This window comes from Mustelus asterias, chromosome 24 (assembly GCF_964213995.1).
Source record: "Mustelus asterias chromosome 24, sMusAst1.hap1.1, whole genome shotgun sequence".
Classification (NCBI taxonomy): domain Eukaryota; kingdom Metazoa; phylum Chordata; class Chondrichthyes; order Carcharhiniformes; family Triakidae; genus Mustelus; species Mustelus asterias.
In genome coordinates, this window is record NC_135824.1 from 53,147,575 (window position 1) to 53,171,833 (window position 24,259).

Consider the following 24,259-nt stretch of genomic DNA (forward strand, 5'->3'; position numbering starts at 1 on the left):
GTGACTCTTGGTCAGTGCTGCTCAATAAAGTTTGTTGAAAAGAGGCTGCCGTAAAGGCTGCCGGGAGTTGGAGTTTGGGATTTGGATGCGCAGTGGGAGACTGCGCACCCTCACGCCAACACATGCGCAGTGGAGACTGCGCAACCTCATCTCCGCACATGCGCAGTGTGAGAGAGCACGATCAGCCACTCGCACCCACATGCGCAGTGGGACAGAGTACCCAGTCCGACCGCACATGCGCAGTGCAGTGGGTGTCCGAGCGGTCTCGAACCCGCACATGCGCAGTGGCTGACTGCGCTCCCGGTCCGTTGCACATGCGCGGTGCTGTTCTGCGAGCGGAGGCCTGGGGACTCAGGCTCCGAGATGGCGGCGAATCAACCGGCCGCGGAGAGCGGCTCATCCCGTCGCTGCCTCGCTACCCAGTACTTCAATGAGGAGGAGAACAACGCGATAGAGAGCCTGACAACCAGCGAGCGGGTGAGAGATGGGGGTGGAGCAGAGTGGGGGTGAGGGATGGGGGGGTGAGGGACGTAGGAGGGGGTGAGGGACGTAAGGGGGGGTGAAGGACGTGGGGGGGGGTGAGAGGGACGTGGGGGGGGGGGTGAGAGGGACGTGGGGGGGGGTGAGAGGGACGTGGGGGGGGGGTGAGAGGGACGTGGGGGGGGTGAGAGGGACGGGGGGTTGGTGAGAGGGACGTGGGGGGGGGTGAGAGGGACGTGGGGGGGGGGTGAGAGGGACGTGGGGGGGGGGTGAGAGGGACGTGGGGGGGGTGAGAGGGACGTGGGGGGGGGTGAGAGGGACGTGGGGGGGGTGAGGGGGAAGTGGGGGGGGTGAGAGGGACGTTGGGGGGGGTGAGGAGGGACGTTGGGGGGGGGGTGAGAGGGACGTGGGGGGGTGAGAGGGACGTGGGGGGGGTGAGAGGGACGTGGGGGGGGGGTGAGAGGGACGTGGGGGGGGGGGGTGAGAGGGACGTGGGGGAGGGTGAGAGGGACGTGGGGGGGTGGTGAGAGGGACGTGGGGGGGGTGAGAGGGACGTGGGGGGGTGAGAGGGACGTGGGGGGGGTGAGAGGGACGTGGGGGGGGGTGAGAGGGACGTGGGGGGGGTGAGAGGGACGTGGGGGGGGGTGAGAGGGACGTGGGGGGGGTGAGAGGGACGTGGGGGGGGTGAGAGGGGTGAGAGGGACGTGGGGGGGGGGTGTGAGAGGGACGTGGGGGTGGGGTGAGAGGGACGTGGGGGGGGTGAGAGGGACGTGGGGGGGGGGTGAGAGGGACGTGGGGGTGGGGTGAGAGGGACGTGGGGGGGAGTGAGAGGGACGTGGGGGGGGTGAGAGGGACGTGGGGGGTGGGGTGAGAGTGACGTGGGGGGGGGTGAGAGGGACGTGGGGGGGGTGAGAGGGACGTGGGGGGGGGGGTGAGAGGGACGTGGGGGGGGTGAGAGGGACGTGGGGGGGGTGAGAGGGACGTGGGGGGGGGGTGAGAGGGACGTGTGGGGGAGGGGTAAGAGGGAACTGGGGTGGGGGGTGAGAGGGACGTGGGGGGGGGGTGAGAGGGACGTGGGGGGCGGGGTGAGAGGGACGTGGGGGGGTGAGAGGGACGTGGGGGGGGGGTGAGAGGGACGTGGGGGGGGGGTGAGAGGGACGTGGGGGGTGGGTGAGAGGGACGTGGGGGGGTGTGAGAGGGACGTTGGGGGGGAGTGAGAGGGACTGGGGGGGGGTGAGGGGACTGGGGGGGGTGAGAGGGACGTGGGGGGGGGTTGAGAGGGACGTGGGGGAGGGGTGAGAGGGACGTGGGGGGGTGAGAGGGACGTGGGGGGGGGTGAGAGGGACGTGGGGGGCTGAGAGGGACGTGGGGGGGGGTGAGAGGACGTGGGGGGGGGTGAGAGGGACGTGGTGGGGGAGGGTGAGAGGGACGTGGGGGGGGCTGTGAGGGACGTGGGTGGGGGGTGAGGGACGTGGGGGGGGGTGGGGACGTGGGGGGGGGTGAGGGACGTGGGGGGGGGTGAGGGACGTGGGGGGGCATGAGGGACGTGGGGGGGAGCGTGAGGGACGTGGGGGGGGGTGAGGGACGTGGGGGGGGGGGTGAGGGACGTGGGGGGGGGGGTGAGGACGTGGGGGGGGGAGGGACGTAAGGGGGGGTGAGGGACGTAAGGGGGGTGAGGGACGTAAGGGGGTGAGGGACGTAAGGGGGGTCAGGGACGTAAGGGGGGTCAGGGACGTAAGGAGGGGGGTGAGGGACCTGTGGGACGTGGGGGGTGTGGGGGGAGTGAGGGACGTGGGGGGGGTGACGGACATAAGAGGGGGTGAGGGACGTAGGAGGAGGGGGTGAGGGACGTAGGAGGGGGGGGTGAGGGACGTAGGAGGGGGGGTGAGGGACGTGGGGGGGGCGAGGGACGTGGGGGGGCGAGGACGTGGGGGGGCGAGGGGACGTGGGGGGGGCGAGGGACGTGGGGGGCGAGGGACGTGGGGGGGGCGAGGGACGTGGGGGGGCGAGGGACGTGGGGGGGCGAGGGACGTAATGGGGGGGTTGAGGGATATGTGGGAGGGGGTGAGGGATATGTGGGAGGGGGGTGAGGGATATAGGGGGTGGGAGGGACAGTGCTTGGGTGTTGAGGGGTAGCGTCGGAGTGGGTAGGGTGACGGACAGGGTGGGGGTGGGTGAGGGATTTATAAATCGGAGTATCGAGTATAAAAGTTGGAGTGTTATGGTAAGGTTATATAAGGCATTGGTGAGGCTGAATTTGGAGTATTGTGTGCAGTTTTGGTCACCAAGTTACAGGAAGGATGTAAATAAGGTTGAAAGAGTGCAGAGAAGGTTCACAAAGATGTTGCCGGGACTTGAGAAGCTGAGTTACAGAGAGAGGTTAAATAGGTTGGGACTTTATTCCCTGGAGCGTAGAAGATTGAGGGGAGATTTGATAGAGGTGTATAAGATTTTGATGGGTATAGATAGAGTGAATGCAAGCAGGCTTTTTCCGCTGAGGCTAGGGGAGAAAAAAACCAGAGGGCATGGGCTAAGGGTGAAAGGAGAAAAGTTTAAAGGGAATATTAGGGGGGGGCTTCTTCACGCAGAGAGTGGTGGGAGTGTGGAATGAGCTGCCGGATAAAGTGGTAAATGCTTTTAACATTTAAGAAAAACTTGGACGGGTTCATGGATGAGAGGGGTGTGGAGGGATATGGTCCAAGTGCAGGTCAGTGGGACTAGGCATAAAATGGTTCGGCACAGACAAGAAGGGCCAAAAGGCCTGTTTCTGAGCTGTAATTTTCTATGGTTCTATGGATTGTGGCTGTTGGATGGTTGGTGTGGAATGGAAGTAGAGAAGTGGGGATAAGAGAGGAGGGGGTTGTGGGTGTGTGAGGGATGGGGTAGAGTGTGTGGGCTATGGGGTGCTTGGGGGAGGGTGGTGATAGTGTATGTTTGGGTGCTGGGGTAGAGAGAGGGGTATGGCAGTGGAGAGAGTGTGTGGTGCTCGAGAGAGGGATGCTGGTGCTTAAGGTGGGTAGAGAGAGGAATGGGGTTAGAGGGGTTGGGCAGAAAAGGTGGAAGGAATATGGCAAGAGAAGAGGCTGTTGTCCAGGAAAAATGCTTGAGGGAAGAGAAATAAAGGGGGGGATGGGGCAAGCATTTGAGAGGATGGGGAGAAAGAGGTTGAGGGGGAAGAAGTAATGAGGTTGTAGAGTGGGATGAGAGGAATGATCTGGAGGCAAGGGGTGGAAAATGGCTGGGGTTGGAGTGAATGGGATCAGGTGAATAAGAGTAATGGGGTAGGGGAAATAAGGGTAGAGACAAAGGGATAGGATGGGGTAGATGAGAATGGGGAGGGATAGCGAAATGGTTAGATGAAGGGGGAGGAGTGCAAGGGAAGTGGTAGGGAAGAGACCGGGGCAACCTGTGGGCAGATGGAGAGGGGCGGGTGTGGGGCGAGGAAGGGCAGATAGGAATCAGATGTTACAGTTTATTCATTACTCACAAGTAGGCTTACATTCACACTGCAATGAAGTTACTGTGAAAATCCCCCTAGTCGCCTTTTTGGGTACACTGAGGGAGAATTTAGCATAGCCAATGCACCTAACCAGTACGTCTTTCAGACTGTGGGAGGAAACTGGAGCACCCGGAGGAAACCCACACAGACACGGGGAGAACATGCGAAGTCCACACAGACAGTGACCCAAGCCGGGGATCGAACCCAGGTCCCTGGCGCTGTGAGGCAGCAGTGCTACTGTCAGCCCCCTCTGGCCTGCTGCTGTTTTCAGTTTGATCGCGGTTGTTCAGTGCCCAAACTCATTTGCTCCTTTTCTTCCTAAATGTTAATGCCTGCCCTAACAAAAACCGACCCATCACAATCTGGAGCATTCTGATTGACATCCAGCCATCCACAGAGTTTTGGGGAAAGGAGTTTCAGATTTCTTGTGTCTGCAAAAAAAGATATCCAATTTTGCTCCTAAATATACACATGCTCACACTCGCACACTCTTATTCTGGATCCACAACTCCTATTTATATAGCACCTTGAACGTGAAATGTCCTGGAGGGATTCACAGGAACGTTATAAAACAACATTTGTCAGTGAGCCACATATGGCAATATTAGGGCGACACAGTGCTTAGCACTGCTGCCTCACAGCGCCAGGGACCCGGGTTCAATTCCTTGGGTCACTTTGTGTGGAGTCTGCACATCCTCTCTGTACCTGCGTGGGTTTCCTCCGGGTGCTCCGGTTTCAAAGATGTGCGGGTTAGGTGGATTGGCTGTGCTAAATTGACCCTAGTGTCAGGGGGATTAGCAGGGTAAATATGTGGGGTTATGGGGATAGAGCCTGGGTGGGATTGTGGTCAGTGCAGACTCGATGGGCCGAATGGCCTCCTTCTGCAAGGTGGGGATTCTATGAGGTCAGATGATGAAAGGCTTGGTTAAAATGTAGGTTTTAAGGAGCGTCTTAAAGGAGGAAAGCGAGGTAGGGAGGCGGAAAAGCATAAGGAGAAATTTCCGGGGCTTAGGGTCCAGACGGCTGATGACAAGCTGCCAGCGGCAGGGTAATTCAGATTTGGGCTGCAGAGGGGGCCAGAATTAGAGGAGCACAGAGATCTTGGAGGGTTGTGGGACTGGAGGAGATGACAGAGATGGGGTGAGGCTATGGAGGGATTTGAAAACAAGGATGAGAATTTTAAAATCCAGATCTTGCTTGATGGAGGCAGGGAAGATCGGGGAACACCAGAGGAAATAGTTCATTTTAATCAATCAATTATTTTAAACAATTAAATTATATCAGCCCCAGTGTCCAAGCTGGGTGGCACAGTGGTTAGCACTGCTGCCTCACAGCGTCAGGGACCCGGGTTCAATTCCCGGCCTTCGGTCACTATCTGTGTGGAGTTTGCACGTTCCCCCTGTGTCTGCGTGGGTTTCCACGTGCTGAAAGACATGCTGGTTAGGGTGTATTGACCCGAACAGGCGCCGGAGTGTGGCGATTAAGGGAATTTCACAGCAACTTCATTGCAGTGTGAATGTAAGCCTTACTTGTGACTGGTAAATGAACTTTAACTTTTAAGTACATCTGCGACCTACCCAAATACACTGTTACGGAGACCGACTGCAGAATAACTGGTTCCTTTTGTGTTTCAGGTGGTGGACCTGTTGAATCAGGCGGCACTCATTGCCACTGATAACAAGATCAGCGTCCTCAAACAGGTCAGTAACGCAGGGGGACTGCGGAGCTGGCGTGACCCCACAGACCTTGAACCGTGTGGAGCGCCTTTCGTGTTGCTTGCAGTTAGTTGGCCGATGTGCTTTGTGACGATGGTTCTTAAAAGTCTTTTTTTTCCCCACTTGGATGGGACATGCCCCACTGCCTGCCATCGCAAACAAAAACTAATTCAAAGGAATGGGAAGAGTGGCTGCTTTTGATGAGGCAGCAACGTGGTGATGTCCGCTTCCCAGCGGGAGTTCACCAGTCTCATGTCAGGCTCCATGTTTAGTTGGTTCCTCTGTTTTCAGCTCCATGCGTCGAAAATCCAATCATGCTGGAGCAGTAACATTAATCTGACTCGTAAAACTACACTGCTGTTGCCTGCACTTATGTCAACTTGCGTGGGAGCTGATCTCACGTGCGTCAGGCAAGTGGCGGGGCTGAGGATTTCTACCCTCCTAGCTTCTATTCACACGCGCGACACCCTCTCTTTTGAAGGCGGAAGGGGCAGGTCCACATATTGCACCTTTTTTTTCAACTAATCAAAAGCGTGAAGGACTTCCACTCCCTGGGGAGACGGCCGATTGGGATTATCACTCGATTGCTTATCCAGAAACTCAGCTAATGTTCTGGTGACCATGAAACCATTATCGGAAAAACCCTTCTGGGTCACTAATGTCCTTTAGGGAAAGAAATCTGCCATCATTGCCTGGTCTGGCCAACAGGTGACTCCAGAGCCACAGCAATGTGGTTGATTCTCAACTGCCCTCCAAAGGCAACTAGGGATGGGCAATAAATGTTGGCCAGCCAGCGACGCCCATGTCCCACGAATGAATAAAAAAAGGTTCATACCCCCTGCAATGCCTTGAACAATCAAGAGTTGACCTGCCTGATTTGATTTTGAATAAAAGCTTGGCAGTTTACTATTCCCTGGTGCATTCTCCCTGACCACTTGCCAATCAACCAGCAATTCTTCTCGTGCAGCGTAAATTGCTGTTTTGTTTACTATTGGTCTTGTGAATCTGTCCTAATGAGTGCAAGATGAAAAGTTTTGACAGTATGGCCCTTTTTCAACAACACTTAAACATCCACCAGGTTACTTTCTTGTTGTCTTTCCTGTAGAAATAACCCGTGTTTACTCGATTTTACCTTGTATGGTCTGGAATAATTCTGGTGAATGTTTTACCACCATCCTTTCATAAAATTCTTTGCAACGATGTGAGTATTGCAGGGCAAGACCAGCATTTGTTTGCCCTTTGCTACCTGCCCTCAAACTTAGTGGCTGACTGGCAGAAGGCAGAGCATGGGGATAAAGGGGCCTTTTTCAGGATGGCAGCCGGTGACTAGTGGTGTGCCTCAGGGGTCAGTGCTGGGACCACTATACATTAACGATTTGGAGGAAGGAACTGAAGGTACTGTTGCTAAATTTGCAGATGATACAAAGATATGTAGAGGGACAGGTAGTATTGAGGAAGCAGGGGGGCTGCAGAAGGACTTGGACAGGTTAGGAGAGTGGGCAAAGAAGTGGCAGATGGTATACAATGTGGAAAAGTGTGAGGTTATGCACTTTGGAAGGAGGAATGGAGGCATAGACTATTTTCTAAATGGGAAAGTCAGGAAGTTTAGGAAGTCAGAAACACAAAGGGACTTGGGAGTCTTTGTTCAAAATTCTCTTAAGGTTAATGTGCAGGTTCAGTCTGCAGTTCGGAAGACAAATGCAATGTTAGCATTCATGTCGAGAGGGCTAAAATACAAGAGCAGGGATGTACTTCTGAGGTTGTATAAGGCTCTGGTCAGACCCCATTTGGAGTATTGTGAGCAGTTTTGGGCCCCGTATCTAAGGAAGGATGTGCCGACCTTGGAAAGATTCCATAGGAGGTTCACAAGAATGATCCCTGGAATAAAGAGTTTGTCGTATGAGGAACGGTTGAGGACTCTGGGTCTGTACTCGTTGGAGTTTAGAAGGATGAGGGGGGATCTTATTGAAACTTAGAGGATACTGCGAGGCCTGGATAGAGTTGACGTGGAGAGAGTGTTTCCAATAGTAGGAAAAACTAGAACCAGAGGGCACAACCTCAGGCTAAAGGGACAATCCTTTAAAACAGAGCTGGGGAGGAATTTCTTCAGCCAGAGAGTGGTGAATCTGTGGAACTCTTTGCCGCAGAAGGCTGTGGAGGCCGGGTCATTGAGTGTCTTTAAGACAGAGATAGATTCTTGATTAATAAGGGGATCAGGGGTTATGGGGAAAAGGCAGGAGAATGGGGATGAGAAAGATATCAGCCGTGATTGAATGGCGGAGCAGACTCGATGGGCCCAGTGGCCTAATTCTGCTCTTATCTCTTATGGTCTTAGTGGCTTTTGTTAGGCCATTTTAGAGAGGCAGTTAAGAGCCAGCCACGTTGTTGTGGGCCTGGAGTCACATATGGGCCAGACCAGGTGAGCGTGGCAGATTTCCATCCCTCACGGGCATAAGTGAACAAGATGGGTTTTCATGGTCACCTTTCCCGAGACTAGCTTCAATTTCAGATTTTATTTATTTACATTTTATTAATTTGTGGGACATGGGTGTCGCTGGCTGGGCCAGCATTTATTGCCCATCCCTAGCTGCTTGAGGGCAGTTGAGAGTCAACCACATTGCTGTGGCTCTGGAGTCACATGTAGGCCAGACCGGGTAAGGACGACAGATTTCCTTCCCTAAAAGGACGTTAGCGAACGAGATAGGTTTTTCCGACAATGGTTTCATGGTCATCAGTAGATTCTTAATTCTAGATCTTTTTTTAATTGAATTCAAATTGCACCATCTGCCGTGGCGGGATTCGAACCCGGGTCCCCAGAACATCAGCTGAGTTTCTGGATGATACCACTAGGCCATCGCCTCCTGGAATTTAAATTCCACCAGCTGCCGTGATGCGATTTGAACCCTTGCATTTAGAGCTTTAGCCTGACCTCTGGATTACTAGGTCCAGTGACATCACCACTATGTCACCGTCTCCCTCTATCCTGCTGGACACAGAATAGTTCACAGTGCTCAAAGTGAAATGGATTCAATAGCTCGGTTAGGGATTATCCTCATTGACCTCCCTGTCCTCCGTTGCATGCAGACAGCATTGCAGATTCTGTATTTTATTCCAGTGTTTATTTGTCTCTCCCACAGGTTCAGGAGCTGATTTTGAACAAGGATCCCACACTCCTCGACAACTTTCTGGATGTGAGTAAACTGGTGGAGTGTTCCTTCAGAAGGAACTCTTCAAATGCAAACAATAAAAACATAACAAAACCTACTCCAACTTATAAATCAAAGAAAGAGTTTAATAAAGAAACTTTATTATTCCAAAGTCGGGGCCTCTTCCTGGGCCACTCCAAGCTTCCCACAATTCCCAACAGGTTCTTATTTATAGTGAGTCAGCTGACCATCACATCATTCTGTAATTGGTTCCATAATCCTTACAGCTTGTTACCATTGGTCACATTACATAGAAACATAGAAAACTACAGCACAAAACAGGCCCTTCGGCCCCACAAGTTGTGCCGAACATATCCCTACCTTTTAGGCCTACCTATAACCCTCCATCCTATTAAGTCCCATGTACTCATCCAGGAGTCTCTTAAAAGACCCTATTGAGTTTGCCTCCACCACCACTGACGGCAGCCGATTCCACTCGCCCACCACCCTCTGAGTGAAAAACTTCCACCTAACATCTCCCCTGTACCTACCCCCCAGCACCTTAAACCTGTGTCCTCTCGTAGCAGCCATTTCCACCCTGGGGAAAAGCCTCTGAGAGTCCACCCGATCTATGCCCCTCAACATCTTATGCACCTCTATTAGGTCTCCTCTCATCTTATGTCTCTCCAAGGAGAAAAGACCGAGCTCCCTCAGCCTATCCTCATAAGGCATGCCACTCAATCCAGGCAACATCCTTGTAAATCTCCTCTGCACCCTTTCAATCTTTTCCACATCCTTCCTGTAATGAGGCAATATACATCCAATATAAAGTTGTCATTCTAACATAGAGCAGGATTCCTTTTATAGGGTCGATGCTGCATGAACAGCTGTGATCTTTGAACATAGCCATGAGTAAACAAGGCATCCCTAGCCGATGAGCGCAGTGAGAGCTGAGTTCATTGTGCACGTCCATATCTGGTGCCTGTTTTGAATTCACCCCTGATTATCAAAGGAACCATCCTTTGGGGCGGCACGGCAGCACAGTGGTTAGCACCGCTGCCCCTCAGTGCCAGGGACCCAGGGTCGATTCCAGCCTTGGGTTGCTGTCTGTGTTGAGTCTGCCCATTCTCCCCATTCTTCCTCTGGAAGCTCCGGTCTCCTCCCGCAGTCTAAAGACGCCTAGGTTAGGTGGATTGGCCATGCTAAATTGACCCTTAGTGTCAGGGGGACTAGCTAGGGTAAATGCGTGGGGTCACGGGGATAGGGCCTGGGTGGGATTGTAGTCGGTGCAGACTCGGTGGGCCAAATGGCCGCCTCCTGCGCTATAGGGATTCAAGATGTTCTGTGATATTCTGACCTGCGGGGATTGGGTGTGCAGTTGGCTTAAACTGTGAGCCATCCCAGTAGGAAGAACTGGTTTTGAATGCGGGACTTGAATTTAAATAGTGCCTCTCATTACCTCAAGAAGCCCCAGGGTTCTTTAGAGCCCGTGAATAGGGAAGGGAGACAGGTGGGGAAGCTTGGGACCTCATTTCTTGGCACCAGCTTAGTGCTGCACTGGGTGTTTCAGCCTGGATTTTGTGCACGAGTGTCCTGAAGTGGCCCATCAGTTCACAGGCTTGTGAGCAGAGAGTTCTACCCACTGAGTTACGATCGACGGCGAAATCCAGTATCTTGCCTGTCCTCCTCCAGACTGCTGTTTGGATAGAAACAAAGACTCATGTTTCCAGAGTGGCTTTCACGACACTCGGCTGTCCCGAAACACTTTTTTAAAAAAGTGGACGGCACGGTAGCGCAGTGGTTAGCACTGCTGCTTCACAGCTCCAGGGACCTGGGTTCGATTCCCGGCTTGGGTCACTGTCTGTGTGGAGTTTGCACATTCTCCTCGTGTCTGCGTGGGTTTCCTCTGGGTGCTCCGGTTTCCACCCACAGTCCAAAGATGTGCGGGTTAGGTTGATTGGCCATGCTAAAATTGCCCTTAGTGTCCTGAGATGCGTAGGTTAGAGGGATTAGTGGGTAAATATGTAGGGATATGGAGGTAGGGCACGGGTGGGATTGTGGTCGGTGCAGACTCGATGGGCCGAATGGCCTCTTCTGTACTGTAGGGTTTCTATGATTCTAACACTTTGCAGCCAATCGAATCGTTTTGAAGTGTCGTAAATGCCAAAAACTGACCAGTCTTGTTCTTTGCAGGAAATCATTGCGTTTCAATCAGATAAGTCCGTCGACGTCCGTAAGTTTGTGATTGGATTCATGGAGGAGGCAAGGTTCGTATTTTTTTTCGTTGGTTGCCTTTTTTTCCTCTTTGAAACTCTGTTTTTCGTTAATCCCGGCACCGTTTCTGTTCCTTAATTCCTCTCCCTTCCCCAGTAAGCGGGATAATGAGCTGCTGCCGAAACTAATCGCAAACCTCAACATGCTGCTGAAGGATGAGAATGTTAACGTGGTGAAGAAGGTTATCCTGACCATGACCCAGCTGTACAAGGTGGCACTCCAGGTAGGTGGCGTGAGATTGCCTGGATGCGCGAGTGCGTAGTGCAAAGAACATTACAGCACAGGAACAGGCCCTTTGGCCCTCCAAGCCTGTACCGACCATGCTGCCGTCTGAACTAAAACCCCCTATCCTTCCGGGGACCATGTCCCTCTATTTCCATCCTATTCATGTATATGTCAAGTCATCTTTGTATCTGCTTCCAGTACCTCTCCTGGCAGTGAGTTCCAGGCACCCGCCCACCTCTGTGTAAAAAAACTTGCCTCGTACATCTCCTTTAAACCTTGCCCCATGCACCTTAAACCTTCTTCCGCTGGGAAAAGGATACAAAAGTCTGAGGTCACGTACCAACCGACTCGAGAACAGCTTCTTCCCTGCTGCCGTCAGACTTTTGAATGGGCCTATCTCGCACTAAGTTGATCTTTCTCTACACCCTAGCTATCATAGAATCCCTACAGTACAGAAAGAGGCCATTCGGCCCATCGAGTCTGCACCGACCACAATCCCACCCAGGCCCTACCCCCACATCTCTACATATTTTACCCACTAATCCCTCTAACCTACGTATCTCAGGACACTAAGGGGCAATTTTAGCACGGCCAATCAACCTAACCCGCACATCTTTGGACTGTGGGAGGAAACCGGAGCACCCGGAGGAAACCCACGCAGACACGAGGAGAATGTGCAAACTCCACACAGACAGTGACCCAAGCCGGGAATCGAACCCAGGTCCCTGGAGCTGTGAAGCAGCAGTGCTAACCACTGCGCTACCGTGCCGCCCAAAAACAGCCCCCCTCGAGTGAAAAGGTTGGACACGCCTGGTGTAAACACTTCCCAAATTCAAACTGGGCGCTGAACCGTGGGATGTATTAGTTCCGCCTATGACAGGAGCACTGCATTCTGCACTCTTTCGACTCCTTGCATTAAGTTGATCTTTCTCCACACCCTAGCTACGACTGTGACACTACGTTCTGCACTCTCTCGATTCCTTCTCTATGAACGGTATGCTTTGTCTGGAAAGCGCGCAAGAAACAATACTTTTTACTGTATACTAATACATGTGACAAATCAAACCTATGCCCCCTAGTAATTGACTCTTGCACCCTGGGAAAAAGCTTCTGACTATCCACTCTTGTCCATGCCCCTCATAATCTCGTAGACTTCTATCAGGTCACCCCCTCAACCTCCGCCGTTCCAGTGAGAACAAACCGAGTTTCTGTTTAACATCCCACAGTTCAGCACCCAGTTTGAATTTGGGAAGCGTTTACACCAGGCGTGTCCAACCTTTTCACTCGAGGGGGGCTGTATTTGCAAACATCTTCACTCAGTGGGCTGATGAGCAATATAATTTAACGATTGAAGCAATAGTGAAAAGTGAATTTCAAAAAAATAGTTGAGGCTTTAAGGCAAGAAATAGTCATAGAATCCCTCCAGTACAGAAGGAGACCATTCGGTCCATCTAGTCTGCACTGACCACAATCCCACCCAGGCCCTATTCCTGTAACCCCACACATTTACTCCGCTAATCCCTCTAACCTACGCATCACAGATACGAAGGGGCAATTAACCCGCACATCTTTGGACTGTGGGAGGAAACCGGAGCACCCGGAGGAAACCCACGCAGACACGGGGAGAATGTGCAAACTCCGCACAGACAGTGACCCAAGCCGGGATTTGAACCCGGGTCCCTGGAGCTGTGAGGCAGCAGTGCTAATCACTGTTTCCTCGTAGCCGAGCAAATGACCGCAATATCAGCTAGTTAAATAAAAAGTGACCGGAGTGAGGGAGAGTCAGTGTATATGGGTGGGTGAGTGTGAGGAGCTGCATGTGTGTATAGTGCTGAGAGTGAGTAAAGAAAACTGAGGTTGGACATAAGGCAGACTCTCTCTCCTCCACGCATTGTTTCTCACTCACCCCAGTGTCAAACACACCTCCACACAATCCCTCCGTCACTCGCTCTCAATCCCACATTCTCTCTCTCTCTCGTCCACCCACTTTGCTCTCGAACACTCACTCGCTCACACATGCACATTAGCAGTTAGTCTCTTCCGCTGGCTTTGTTGCAGGAAGTGAGGAACTAGCTGTGTGTGTGTGTGTGTGGGTGGGGAAGCTGGTTGCTGGTGTGGGTGGGGGGAGGTGCTGGTTGCTGGTGTGTGTGTGTGGGGGGCGGGGAGGAGCTGGCTGCTGGTGTGTGTGGGGGGCGGGGAGGAGCTGGCTGCTGGTGTGTGTGGGGGGAGGAGCTGGCTGCTGGTGTGTGTGCGGGGAGGTACTGGCTGCTGGTGTGTGTGGGGGCAGGGAGGAGCTGGCTGCTGGTGTGTGTGTGGGGGGCGGGGAGGAGCTGGCTGCTGGTGTGTGTGGGGGGGTACTGGCTGCTGGTGTGTGGGGGCAGGGAGGAGCTGGCTGCTGGTGTGTGTGGGGGAGGAGCTGGCTGCTGGTGTGTGTGGGGGGCAGGGAGGAGCTGGCTGCTGGTGTGTGGGGGAGGGAGCTGGCTGCTTGTGGGTGGGTGGGGAAGCTGGTTGCTGGTGTGTGTGGGGGAGGTACTGGCTGCTGGTGTGTGGGGGCAGGGAGGAGCTGGCTGCTGGTGTGTGTGGGGGCAGGGAGGAGCTGGCTGCTGGTGTGTGAGGGGGAAGGAGCTGGCTGCTTGTGTGTGTGTGGGGGTGGGGAAGCTGGTTGCTGGTGTGTGTGGGGGGAGGAGCTGGCTGCTGGTATGTGTGGGGGGCAGGGAGGAGCTGGCTGCTCGTGTGTGTGGGGGAAGGAGCTGGCTGCATGTGTGTGTGGGGGGCGGGGAGGAGCTGGCTGCTGGTGTGTGTGTGTAGGTGGGGAAGCTGGTTGCTGGTGTGTGTGGGGGGAGGTACTGGCTGCTGGTGTGTGGGGGCAGGGAGGAGCTGGCTGCTGGTGTGTGTGGGGGGAGGTACTGGCTGCTGGTGTGTGTGGGGGGAGGAGCTGGCTGCTGGTGGGTGGGGGGAGGAGCTGGCTGCTGGTGTGTGTGAGGGGCGGAGAGGAGCTGGCTGCTGGTGTGTGTGGGGGGAGGTACTGGCTGCTGGTGTGTGTGTGGGGGGAGGAGCTGGCTGCTGGTGTGTGTGTGGGGGGGAGGGCTGGCTGCTGGTGTGTGTGTGGGGGGGAGGAGCTGGCTGCTGGTGTGTGTGTGGGGGGGAGGAGCTGGCTGCTGGTGTGTGTGTGGGGGGTGGAGCTGGCTGTTGGTGTGTGTGGGGGGTGAGGAGCTGGCTGCTGGTGTGTGTGTGTGGGGGGAGCTGGATGCTGATCGGGGTGGGGGGGGGGGGGGGTAGGCGCTAGTTGCTGCCTGTGTGGGGGAGCATTGACCCCCCCCGCCCCACCCAGCTGCTTACCTGTCTCTTGTCTCCCTGGAATTTCCCAGCTTCTGTGTCGACTCGTTGAGGCCCCTCACCCTGTCCCCGGTGCCTGCCCATCCTCTGTGTTCCTCCCTTATTTGTGTACTTGCCCTTTTACCCACCTAGTTGTTTAACTGAACAAATAACCTCAGACCGGCGGCACGGTAGCACAGTGGTTAGCACTGCTGCTTCACAGCTCCAGGGTCCCGGGTTCGATTCCTGGCTCAGGTCACTGTCTGTGTGGAGTTTGCACATTCTCCTCGTGTCTGCGTGGGTTTCCTCCGGGTGCTCCGGTTTCCTCCCACAGTCCAAAGATGTGCAGGTTCGGTTGATTGGCCAGGTTAAAAATTGCCCCTTAGAGTCTTGAGATGCATAGGTTAGAGGGATTAGCGGGTAAATATGTGGGGGTAGGGCCTGGATGGGATTGTGGTCGGTGCAGACTCGATGGGCCGAATGGCCTCCTTCTGCACTGTAGGGATTCTATGATTCTATGACGTGTGAGAAAATATCCCACCATTGTGTGGGACAAAGTTATCTCCCTCTACCCATGTACTGCACCTGTTTCAACAAAAGCCGTGTTAGTAAGAGTTGTTACATAAGGTAAACATCTCCGTGGCTGTTTTCACTGATTATTTTCCCCAATTTCGTTTCCTTGCTCCACCAATGGCATTTGTGCCTTTGGCTGCCTAGGCCCGAAGTTCTGGAATTCCCTCCCCAAAGTTCGACATCTCTCCACTCCTGTCCCCTCAGCCTCTTGTGGCTTGGTGTGAAAGTTTGTTTGACAACCTCTTGGGGTGTTCTAGTACCTTAAAAGCTGTCGTTAAAAAAATGCTAATTCCCAGAGATCTGAATAGGACATCTTGTGGCCCAGTGGATCGGCGCTCCTGCCTCTGAGCCAGAAGCTCCGGCTTTGAGGTGGGACCCGATAGCCAAGGAAGGTACGTCCGTAATGGGGTTGAACATCAACCTTCAAATCCTTCCAGCACTCACCAATGGCTAGACGTAAGAAGGGGAGAGAATCCTGGTCAGCCATATGATGGAAAGAATATCGAACCCTCTGTCATCACAATTGATAACTCCAGGCTACCACATGCACGTAAAAGTACAGCTTACCAGAGCAACCCAGATTCCTTGAGTGTAACACACCACATGTGCAGGTTTATAGTTCAGTTTATTTATTAGTGTCACATGTAGGCTTACATTCACACTGAAGTTACTGTGAAAATCCCCTAGTCGCCACATTCTGGCGCCTGTTCGGGTACACTGAGGGAGAATTTAGCACGGCCAATGCACCCTAACCAGCACGTCTTTCAGACTGTGGGAGGATTATGAGAGGCATGGACAGAGTGGATAGTCAGAAGCTTTTTCCCAGGGTGGAAGAGTCAATTACTCGGGGGGCCACAGGTTTAAGGTGCGAGGGGCAAGGTTTAAAGGAGATGTACGAGGCAGATTTTTTACACAGAGGGTGGTGGGTGCCTGGAACTCGCTGCCGGGTGGGGAGGTAGTGGAAGCAGATACGGTAGTGACTTTTAAGGGGCGTCTGGACAAATACGTGAATAGCATGGGGATAGAGGGATATGGTCCCCGGAAGGGTAGGGGGTTTTAGTTCAGTCGGGCAGCATGGTCGGTGCAAGGCCTGTTCCTGTGCTGTAATTTTCTTTGTTCTTTGTTGAAACTGGAGGAAACCCACGCAGACACGGGACAGAATGTGCAGACTCCACACAGACAGTGACCCAAGTCGGGAATCGAACCCGGGTCCCTGGCGCTGTGAGTCGGCAGTTGCCAACCACAGTGCTGCCCCTCCTGTGTACTTTTGCTTCTGCAGATGTTTTAACCTGTGGTTCTTTTCTCTCCTCAGTGGGTGGTGAAGTCGAGGGTTATCAGCGAAATGCAGGAGGCGTGCTGGGACATGGTGAGTAGCATGCAGGACGATATAGTGCTGATGCTGGACTCTGATAACGATGGGATCCGCACTCACGCCATCAAGTTCATCGAGAGTCTGATTATCACGCTGTCGGCTCGCACCCCGGATTCGGATATCCCCAAGCGGCAGGAGAACGACATTAGCCTGGATCGCATTGTGAAGGATCACTCATACATCAATGCCAGTGGGTATCCCGCAGAACCACTTGTTACTGCTTCAAAAGCAACCAGTCAAAAGTTAGGCTAATGATCTTGCCGTAGTTTCAAAGCTTCTACTCTTCCAATTGTTGGCTTGGATGTGAGATCGGTTCCAAAGGATGGATGTTTGGTGGTCTATTCTACTTGGTCTACTGTCCGGTTGAGCATAGTGGAGTGTTGGCAGCCTGGTGGGTAACGCATGGTTTAGAATTGGAGTGAGTGCCAATGGGCTTTGTGTGGATAATGTAGAACTTTGAGCACAGAAGTTGCCTATTGATTCCGTGCTACGCTTATGCTCCACTGAGTCTCCTATCCTCCTTTAACTAACTCTGTCCATGGAACCCTTTATTCCCTTCCCCCTAATTGGCTTATCTAGCTTCTCAAATGCCTCTGAACTGCCCGCCTCAGCTGTTCTTGGAGGTAGCGGGTTTCACGTTCTCATTGCCATCAGTTTCAACTGAAGTCCCGGTTTGATTTCTTGATGGCCGCAGGCAGTCCTCGGAGTAATGCCTCATGGGCGGCACGGTGGTTAACACTGCTGCCTCACAGCGCCAGGGACCCGGGTTCGATTCCGGCCTTGGGCCACTGTCTGTGTGGAGTCTGCACGTTCTCCCCGTGTCTGCGTGGGTTCCCTCCAGGTGCTCCAACAAGGGTTGCTGAATAGAAATGAGTGAGCAGAAGGCCAGTTCTCTCCACTTTTAATCTGCTCTAGCTCACCCGATCCACAAAAGGCATCTGAACAGCCTTTGTGGCTCAGCAATTTTCTGGATTAAATCCAATCAGCGGACTGGGCTGGCGCAGCAGGTTAGAGCTGCTGCCTCACAGCCACAGGGATCCGGGTTCGATTCCCGGCTCGGGTCGTTGTCTGTGTGGGGTCTGCACGTTCTCCCCGTGTCTGCATGGGTTTCTGGAAAAAGTCCAAAGATGGTTAGGATAAACCAAATAAATTAACTCAGGGATAAAAGGGGCAGCTCCCCAAAAAGGAGCCTGAACAGAAGCACCAAGGAAACTTGGAACATCAAATTATAGGCCCTTTGGCCCAACTTGTGGTTCTATCGGGTTCATGGATGAGAGGGGTGTGGAGGGATATGAAGTGCAGGTCAGTGGGACTAGGCAAAAAATGGTTCGGCACAGACAAGAAGGGCCAAAAGGCCTGTTTCTGAGCTGTAATTTTCTATGGTTCTATGAAGATATAACATTCTCCCCGTGTCTGCGTGGGTTTCCTCCGGGTGCACCGGTTTCCTCCCACAGTCTGAAAGACGTGCTGGTTAGGGTGCATTGACCCGAACAGGCGCCGGAGTGTGGCGACTGGGGGAATTTCACAGTAACTTCATTGCAGTCTTAATGTAAGCCTTACTTGTGATTAATAAATAAACTTTAACTTAATGGCTCAATTAGTCTGAGGACGGCAGGGGCGGCACGGTGGCACAGTGCTTAGCACTGCTGCCTCACAGCGCCAGAGACCCAGGTTCGATTCCCGGCTTGGGACTGTCTGTGTGGAGTCTGAACGTTCTCCCCGTGTCTGCGTGGGTTTCCCTCCAGGTGCTCCAGTTTCCTCCCACACTCCAAAGATATGTGGGTTGGGGTGCATTGGCCATGCTAAGTTGTCACTTAGTGTCCTGGGATGCGTAAGTTAGAGGGATTAGCAGGGTAAATATGTGGGGTTACAGGGATAGGGCCTCGGTGGGATTGTCGTTCCAGACTCGAAGGCTGAATGGCCTTCTGCACTGTAGGGATTCTATGAATTAGTTCCTGAGAACCGTGTCTTAAGTCGTAACTCGGAACTCATTCTTCCAGAACAGTGTGGGATTGGTTCCTATCATCCTATTTTTACCAAAATAACCCAGAATTTTGTACTCAACCGGTTGTAGACGACATTTACATTCTTCTGCCATTATGAGGGGCATAGAAACTCCAACTTTAAGGAAGAGTTTGGGAAAACAAAGGCACCAAGTACTATGAAAATGCATCTGAACGTCAATGCACGTGCATGACCGTCACTGGCACAGTGGCATAAAGTCAAAACCAACATGAGAAAGTTGAAACAAGATGGCTATTTATGAACGTCACATGGCACAGTGGTTAGCACTGCTGCCTCACAGCGTCAGAGACCAAGATTCGATTCCAGCCTTCGGTGACTGTGTGGAATTTGCACGTTCTCCCCGTGTCTGTGTGGGTTTCCTCCGGGTGCTCTGGCTTCCTCCCACGCTCCAAAGATGTGCAGGTTAGGGGCATTAGCTGTGCTAAATTGGCCCTTAGTGTCAGGGGGGATTAACAGGGTAAATAATGTGGGGTTATGTGGATAGGGCCTGGGTGGGATTGTTGTCAGTGCAGGCTCGTCCCACCACTCCCCACCTCCCCCCCCCACCCCAGTCCTTTCCCCAGCAGTAACTGTTCAATCTGCCTCACCCGGTTTGCAAACATTGCATTGAAGGCCATAAACTGTTGCATTATTTAAAAATCCTACCACAGTCCCCCATCTCCCCCCGCCATCACACTGGCCCAGTTCTTTTCATCAATTCTCTTGCATAGAATCTTAGAATCCCTACAGTGCAGGAGGAGGCCATTCGGCCCATCAACTCTGCACCGACCACAAACCCACCCAGGCCCTATCCCCACAACCCGATGCATTTCCCCTGCTAATCCCCCTGACACTAAGGGACAATTTAGCATGGCCATGCCCCCACCTAACCTGCACATCCTGGGACACTAAGGGGCAATTTAGCATGGCCAATCCACCGAACCTGCACATCTTCAGAGTGTGGAAGGAAGCCGGAGCACCCGGAGGAAACCCACGCAGACACGGGGAGAATGTGCAAACTCCACACAGGCAGTGACCCAAGGTTGGAATTGAATCCGGGTCTCTGGTGCTGTGAGGCAGCAGTGCTAACCCACTGTTCCGCCCATCTGCTCTCTCCCTATATTGGGCTACCTGCTGAAATGCTCTGGCCTTTGTAACGCTGTCTTGGGCAGATAAAATTAGCCCCCAAAGAAACAGGATTCTGTGGAGGGTGGGAGGCATTCGGAGCAGAGGACTGCAGCATCCACCATTTACTGAAAAGGAATGCTCTGGTGTTCCGCACTAGATTTCAACATTTAGAGTTGCAAGTTTGTTTTAAAAAAACACACACATGACATGCAGGGATACAGGGAGAAGGGAGGGGAATGACATCGGGGACTTGGAGAGCTGTTGCAGCCAAGATGGGCTGAATGGTCTGCTAATGGGACAATTCTGTCGCAGTGAAGTGCATGCTCGAGTTGTAGATGAGAATTGCTGGTTCTAATTGGGAAAATTTGGGTGGCCCGGCGGCACAGTGGTTAGCACTGCTGCCTCACAGCGCCAGGGACCCGGGTTCGATTCCCGGCTCGGGTCACTGTCTGTGCGGAGTCTGCGCGTTCTCCCCGTGTCTATGTGGGTTTCCCTCCGGGTGCTCTGGTTTCCTCCCACACTCCAAAGATGTGTGGGTTAGGGTGCATTGGCCGTGCTACATTGGCACTTAGTGTCCCGGGATGCGTAGATTAGAGGGATTAGCGGGGTACATATGTGCGAGTTAGGTTGTTGGGCATGCTAAATTGACCCTAGTTTCGGGGGCATTAGCAGGGTAATTATGTGGGGTTACGGGGAATGGGCCTGGGTGGGATTGTTGTTGGTGCAGACTCAATGGGCCGAATGGCCTCCTTCTGCACTGTAAGGATTCTACAAGATCGGGGAATTATTCTTAAGCTTATACAAGGACCAGTTTTCACCAATGTGGGGGTAGGAAAAGAAAGTCTGTACCAGTGTTCTCTGGAATAAATCATAATATGTGGATAATAGGTTAAGGAATGACAGGCTATAGATTGCTCCTTTGGTCTGTGAATAAGAGAGTTATAACATTGCCTCCTTCTGTGCTGTAACAATTCTGTGGTGTCTCGAGCCTCCCAACCTGGAGCTTTCTGCTAAGGATGATAGTATTGCTGATAATTTGTCGTCATCTTTTCCAGACAGTCTTCAGGAAGAGGGTAAAATAGCCCTGGATCAACTCCTGAAGTTCATGGTACATCCCGCCATTTCCAGTATCAATCTGACTGCTGCACTGGGCTCCTTGGCAACCATCGCTAGACAACGGCCAATGTACATGTCAGAGGTCATCCAGGCATATGAGACCCTTCATGGTGAGGACATTGACGGAAAGAAAGATTCGCAGTTCTATCAGGACTTTCACGTGTTATCGCTGATTTCTTTCACGCTAATCACAGGAGACTCAGCGCAGGTTATGATTGTTTATTCGGGCATAGGTAGGGGGAGCACTAACTCAGAGAAAGGCATCTGAGGCAGACTCTGGTGTTTACAGCTAAACTACATGGCGGCACAGTGGTTAGCACTGCTGCCTCACAGCGCCAGGGGCCTGGGTTCGATTCTAGGATTGGGTCACTGTGCGGAGTCCGCACGTGCTCTGGTTTCCTCCCAAAGTCCGGTGCATTGGCCGTGCTAAATTCTCCCTCAATGTAGCCCAACAGGCGCCGGAGTGTGGCGACTAGGGGATTTTCACAGTAACTTCTTGCCTTGTTAATGTAAGCCAACTTGTGGCAATAAATAAACTTTGCACATTCATTCCATGCTTCGCACATACGCAGACATTGTTTAAGGTTTTACAAAAACAGGTACATTTGTTCGAGTCACCCATTTACCCTTGCATCCGCTGCAGACACTTCCAACTCATCTTGATATCACTACCCCCTTATCTCTAACGCTTCTTGCTGTTTGACTCCAAACTTCATTATCGCTAAAGACATCTTTGCGAGTTGCTAAGTGCAGCCGGAAATTCTGCTGCCTAAGTTACACAGAGGTCAATTGCTGCTTGAATTCTGTCCTATACTATCCTTTGTAAAAAAGTGTCAAGCTGGTTCTCTGTAGCAAAGTAACCTGTAACCATTTTATCTTATTTCCTTATTAACCACTATGGCACAGTGGTTAGCACTGCTGTCTCACAGCACCAGGGACCCGGGTTCGATTCCGGCCTTGGGTCACTGTCTGTGTGGAGTTTGCACATTCTCCCCGTGTCTGCGTGTGTTTCCTCCCACACTCCAAAGATGTGCGGGTTGGATTGATTGGGCATGCTAAATTGACCGTAGCGTCAGGGAGCTTGGCAAGGTAAATACGTAGGGTTATGGATGTAGGGCTTGGGTGGGATTGTTGTCAGTGCCAGCTCGATGGGCTGAATGGCCTCCTTCTGCACTGTAGAGATTCTATGAAACCCCACTACGTAATCATATTAAAATCTCAGCCTTCATCATTTACTTTTCCGCAACACATAATCTTAGGACATTCCAAGGAACCTTATAGCCAATGGACTACTTTGAAATCATCGAATCTCTACAGTGCAGAAGGAGGCCATTTGGCCCGTCAAGCCTTCTCTGACAGTGTATCTTACCCAGGCCCCCTCCCACTCCCTATTCCTGTAACCCCACACACTTACCATGGCTAAGTACTCTAACCTACACATCTCGGGACACTAAGGATCAATTTAGCATGGCCGATCCACCGAACCTGCACAATTTTATAGTCACTTGTACTGTCGGCAACATGGAAGCCACTTTGTATTCGACAACCTCTCTCAAACAGCAATTAGTCACAACCAGGTCATTTACTTTTAAGCAATGTTCACTGAGGGGCTAACATTGGCCAGGACACAAGGGGGAACCCCTCCTGCCCCTGTTCCGATTGTGTCAGACATTCTATTATATCTGTTCTGCAGTGCCATCAGGGCCTCAGCTGAACATCACATGCAAACATGCACGGAAAACAGGAGCAGGAGTAGGCCCTTCAAGCCTGTTCTGCCATTCATTTTGATCATGGCTGATCAAATTCAATACCATGATCCCGCTTTTCTCCCATATCCCTTGAGCTCTAAGAGCTATATCTAATTTCTGCTTGAAATCTCACCGATATTTTGGCCTCAACTGCCAACTGTGATAGCGTTGTCGGCAAAAATACCTCAGACTAGTCGTAGGTCAAAATACAGTGGTTTATTTGCACAATTGTGGGAGGCGCCCGATGCCTAACACGGCCTCAGACCTCTCAGCAAATACAGGTTTAAGAACATATATTTATACCCCCTCCCCCCGTCACGTCCGCAGTGTCCCAGGCCTCTCGGGTTCCCAGGCTGTGGTTTGTCTTCCATTGTGTGAACCTTGCTGCCTTGGCGGTTTCTTCACGGTTGTCTCAAGGCCGCGAGTGTTGTTGCCCTCTGCGGACACCTGTGGGGCGTCGCACTAACGTACAAGGTTACAGTCTCGAACAAACAAGTTAATTGGCATACAACAATTTATATATGTTCGTAGGTACTTGTATAATGTATATCGGTCCAGGTTATGATGAATATATATGAATGCATCATTTTCCGATCACAGAAGGCCTCCAAGTAGGCTCTATTGTTACACAGCAGTACATAATTTAAAGAACACAAAATGGCTACCGGCGGGTTAGCCACATTCCTGAACAGATTAGCCAGGAACAAACATGCTCTTGTATGCCACAGTTGCTACTCTTATCTGTTCTTGGATACATGAGCATGAAAACACCCCAACGTAAACATGAGTTCTACAGTGTTTCTCTCGCAATCTCTAAATATCACAGAGTTCACTTTGACACTTTGACTATTAGAATTCATTAACCCATTCCCGTCTTCAGGTAGTGAATTCCACACATTCACCACCCTCAGGGCGAAGAGATTTCTCCTCGCCTCAGTCTGAAAAGGTTTACCCCTTATCCTCGAACTATGACCACCTAGTTCTGGACTCCTTCACCATTGGGAACATTCTGTCTGGATCTAGTCTGTCTGATCCTAACCTTCCTCGGAAAACCCCCAGAACTCCTGTTCATAAGAGTCTGTCTGTCCGTCTGCCCCTCGCGCCAGATTTATCTCGCTGGCCCGGGGCTCCTGTTTCCCCAGGTCTTCTGCTGTCCGCTTCCCCTGGACCTCCAGATTTACCCCCTGCCCCAATCTGGGGGTGCTGCTGCTGCTCTGAGCTTTTGCTTTCCTGGTCCCTTCAGTGTTGTGTCCTCCTCGAGCTCCTCCTGTCTCGATACCCTCTGCAAGGCATAGACCGACTGTGCAATGAGAAGTAGGCACCCCCATCTTAAAGTTTATTTATTAGTCACAAGTAAGGCTTACGTTAACACTGCAATGAAGTTACTGCGAAATTCCCCGAGTCGCCACACTCTGGCACCTGTTCGGGCCAATGCACCCTAACCAGCATGTCTTTCAGACTGTGGGAGGAAACCGGAGCACCCGGAGGAAACCCACGCAGACACGGGGAGAACGTGCAGACTCCACACAGACAGTGACCCAAGCCGGGAATCAAACCCGGGTCCCTGGCGCTGTGAAGCAGCAGTGTTACCCACTGTTCCACCGTGCCGTCCTTGTGGGTAAATAATTGTTTTGTTTGAAAAAAAAGACTTTACATTCAGCGTT

At 52.5% G+C, this 24,259-nt stretch overlaps 1 protein-coding gene across 1 annotated transcript in view; it reads left to right on the top strand.

Annotated features, from left to right (window-relative positions):
• Positions 1–316: 316 nt before the first annotated feature.
• The window catches only part of sympk (symplekin), a 67,253-nt gene continuing 43,310 nt past the window's right edge, over positions 317–24,259 (top strand). Inside the window, 7 exon segments of the mRNA XM_078241730.1 lie at positions 317–477; positions 5,614–5,679; positions 8,832–8,885; positions 11,034–11,107; positions 11,211–11,337; positions 16,540–16,789; positions 20,787–20,957. Coding sequence (XP_078097856.1) covers positions 364–477; positions 5,614–5,679; positions 8,832–8,885; positions 11,034–11,107; positions 11,211–11,337; positions 16,540–16,789; positions 20,787–20,957 — 856 coding nt within the window. The 5' untranslated portion in view covers positions 317–363.